This window comes from Mandrillus leucophaeus, unplaced genomic scaffold, assembly GCF_000951045.1.
Source record: "Mandrillus leucophaeus isolate KB7577 unplaced genomic scaffold, Mleu.le_1.0 Scaffold22, whole genome shotgun sequence".
In the NCBI taxonomy this organism is placed as follows: Eukaryota; Metazoa; Chordata; class Mammalia; order Primates; family Cercopithecidae; genus Mandrillus; species Mandrillus leucophaeus.
In genome coordinates, this window is record NW_012102254.1 from 1,377,497 (window position 1) to 1,380,558 (window position 3,062).

The 3,062-nt window shown below is 54.5% G+C and overlaps 2 protein-coding genes across 2 annotated transcripts in view; one reads left to right on the forward strand and one right to left on the reverse strand.

Annotated features, from left to right (window-relative positions):
• The window catches only part of ARIH2 (ariadne RBR E3 ubiquitin protein ligase 2), a 100,870-nt gene extending 100,453 nt beyond the window's left edge, over positions 1–417 (reverse strand). Inside the window, exon 1 of the mRNA XM_011981138.1 lies at positions 252–417. The gene's annotated coding sequence lies outside the window, so the exon portion shown is untranslated. The remainder of the gene's footprint in view (positions 1–251) is intronic.
• ARIH2OS (ariadne homolog 2 opposite strand) lies at positions 1–1,131 on the forward strand. Its single transcript, XM_011980961.1, is given in 4 exon segments — positions 1–131; positions 134–651; positions 653–704; positions 706–1,131. Coding segments are annotated over 4 exon segments (879 nt in total). The 5' UTR covers positions 1–98; the 3' UTR covers positions 982–1,131.
• The last annotated feature ends 1,931 nt before the right edge of the window (positions 1,132–3,062 follow it).

Below are 3,062 nucleotides of genomic sequence, written 5' to 3' on the forward strand. Positions count from 1 at the left end.
GGTGGCCTCTGACCTTTCCGCGAGCTGAGAAGACGGCGGGAGGAAAAAAGGCAGAGACAACGCTGGGCGCCCGGCTGTCCCTCCGCTGACGGCGGGTAATGCTCGGACAGCGAACCGGCGGTGGGGGGGGTGCCCGGGCCTCCCGGGCGACGGCGAAGGCGGAGTCCCGGCCCGGCCGGGGAGGCTGGCTGAGAGGCCCCCCGAGCTGCCCGCCAAAGTAAACAAGGCCGCGACGTGCGCTGCGCACTTACCGGGAGCTGCGGCCTCGCGGCCGCTGAGCCCGGACGAGCCAGACCGGGTCAGGCCGGGCCAGAGGGACTCGATTGGGGAGAAGCGGCGGCAGAGGCGGCGGGCCGACGCCGGTCAAGCCCGTGCTGCTTCCTCCAGAATAGTCGTCCCCGCAGCTCCGGAAGTACTTGGCGCCGTTGCGTCACTTCCGGATCGGGGTCGACCCACGGTCGCTCAGGTCGCGACTGGCTCCTGGTTAGAGGGCCTCTTTAGCGCCGCCTCCTTGCAATTTAGCGCTCTGACCCATAGTCTGACTAGGGTACGGCAGGTGCCGACCGCGTCTGGTGCCACCATTCGCCTACCAGCGTCTCCCGTTGAGATGTTCTTAACCAACGCGTTTCTCACCGCCTTGTCATTTCACTGTGTACTCCGGGATCGGGCACGGAGAAGACATCCTGGCGTCGGTGGAATGTCTAAAGAACCATTGTTTCCCGGCCGCTATCTGGTCTGAGGGGAGCTGGGCCGGGAATTTCTGCCTACACCCCGAGGCGGTCGCCGGGTGGCCCCAGAGCCGCAACCATACCACGCTTTCGCTTCCCCCGCCGCGGCCTCGTTCGCCGCCCAGTTCGACTTACAGTCACCGTGCAAGGTTGCATCTTAACTGCCTTGCTTGCAGTTTCTTTTCACACTATAGGAGTTGTCATCATGACTTCCAGTTACCTTCTGGGACCGGTTGTCAAATGGTGTGGCTAGAACTCAGATTGTTGCTGCACCACAGTGGAAATGCCAATGTGAAGCCGCTGATGTTAGGAAGGCTCCAGGGTGTGCAATTCCATAGACAACAAATCAAATCATTTCCAACCATACTGGACTCGCGTATATACGCATTTAAGACACCTGTGCTGGCCGGTCGCTGTGGCTCATGCCTGCATTCCCTGCATTTTGGGAAGCCAAGGTGGGAGGATCGCTTGAGCCCAAGAATTTGATGTAGTGAGACACCTCCTTCTTTCTACAAAAAACAAAAACAAAAACAAAAAAAACTAAAAATTAGCTGGGCGAGGTGGCACACGCCTGTGCGTCCCAGCTACTCAGGGGGCTGAGGTGATATAGGATTGCTTGAGCCGAGGAGGTCGAGGCTGCAGTGCGCCGAGATTGCACAACTGCAGTCCAGCATCGGTGATAATGGACCCTGTCACAAAGCAACAATAACAAACCATACAATGTAGAAAGCCATTAAAAATCATGCCGGGTGGCCGGGCACAGTAGCTCACGCCTGTAATCCCAGCACTTTGGGAGGCCGAAGAGGACAGATCACGAGGTCAGGAGTTCGAGACTAGCCACACCAGCATGGTGAAACCCCGGCTTTACTAAAAATACAAAAAATTAGCCGGCATGATGGCAGGCGCCTGTAGTCCCAGCTACTTGGGAGGCTTAGGCAGGACAATTGCTTGAACTCGGCAGGCGGAGGTTGCAGTGAGCCGAGATCGCGCCACTGCACTCCAACTCGGGCGACAGAGTTTAAGACTCCGTCTCAAAAAAAAAAAAAAAAAAAAAAAAAATTCCGAGTGGACTGCTCTGCCTGTGGAGTAGCAATTCTTTTTTTTTTTTTTTTTTTAGGCAGAGTCTTGCTCTGTCGCCCAGGCTGGAGTGCAGTGAGAGAGCCGCTATCTCAGCTCACTGCAACCTCCGCCTCCCGGGTTCAAGTGATTTTCCTGCCTCAGTCTGCCAAGTAGCTGGGACTACAGGCGCGCACCACCGCGCCCAGCTAATTTTTTTTTTCTTTTCTTTTTTTTTTTTTTTTGAGACCGAGTCTCGCTCTCTTGCTCAGGCTGGAGTGCAGTGGTGCGATCTCGGCTCACTGCAAGCTCCGCCTCCCGAATTCACGCCATTCTCCTGCCTCAGCCTTCCCAGTAGCTGGGACTACAGGCGCCCGCCACTACGGCCGGCTAATCTTTTTGTGTATTTTTAGTACAGACGGGATTTCCCTGTGTTAACCCGGATGGTAATTTTTGTATATTTAGTAGAGACAGGGTTTTACCATGTTGACCAGGATGGTCTGGATCTCTCGACCCCGTGATCCGCCCTCCTCGGCTTCCCAAAGTGCTGGGATTACAGGCGTGAGCCACCGCTCCTGGCCTCCTTTGTTTATTTACTTCTTTAATAAACTTGCTTTCACTTTACCAAAAAAAAAATAAAATAAATCATACTGGGTGGTGGGGTATGGTGGCTCAAGCCTGTAATCCCAGCACTTTGGGAGGCCGAGGCAGGTGGATCACTTGAGCCTGGGAGTTGGAGACCAGCCTGGGCAACACGGTGAAACCCCATCTCTACAAAAAATACAAGTTAGCTGGATGTGCTTATATACCTACTTAGGAGGCTGAGGTGGGACGATCACTTAAGACTCCGGAGGTGGAAGCTGCAGTGAGCAAGGGATCCGGCCACTGCACTCCAGCCTAGGGGACAGAGCCTGAACCTGTCTTCAAAAAAAAGGGAAAAAAAAATGCCGTACTAAGGCACCTATTGACAAAGAAAGGTATTTGGGATATACTCAAGTGATAAAAATAGGATAGGGGCCAGGCGTGGTGGCTCACACTTGTAATCCCAACATTTTGGGAAGCAAAGGTGGGTGGATCGCCTGAGGTCAAGAGTTCCAGACCAGCCTGACCAACATGGCAAAACCCTGTCTCTACTAAAAAATACAAAAATTAGCCGGGCATGGTGGTACGTGCCTGTCATTCCAAGTACTCGGGAGGCTGGGGCAGGAAGAATCACTTGAACCTCGGAGGTGGAGGTTACAGCGAGCCAAGATTGCACCACTGCACTCCAGCCTGGGC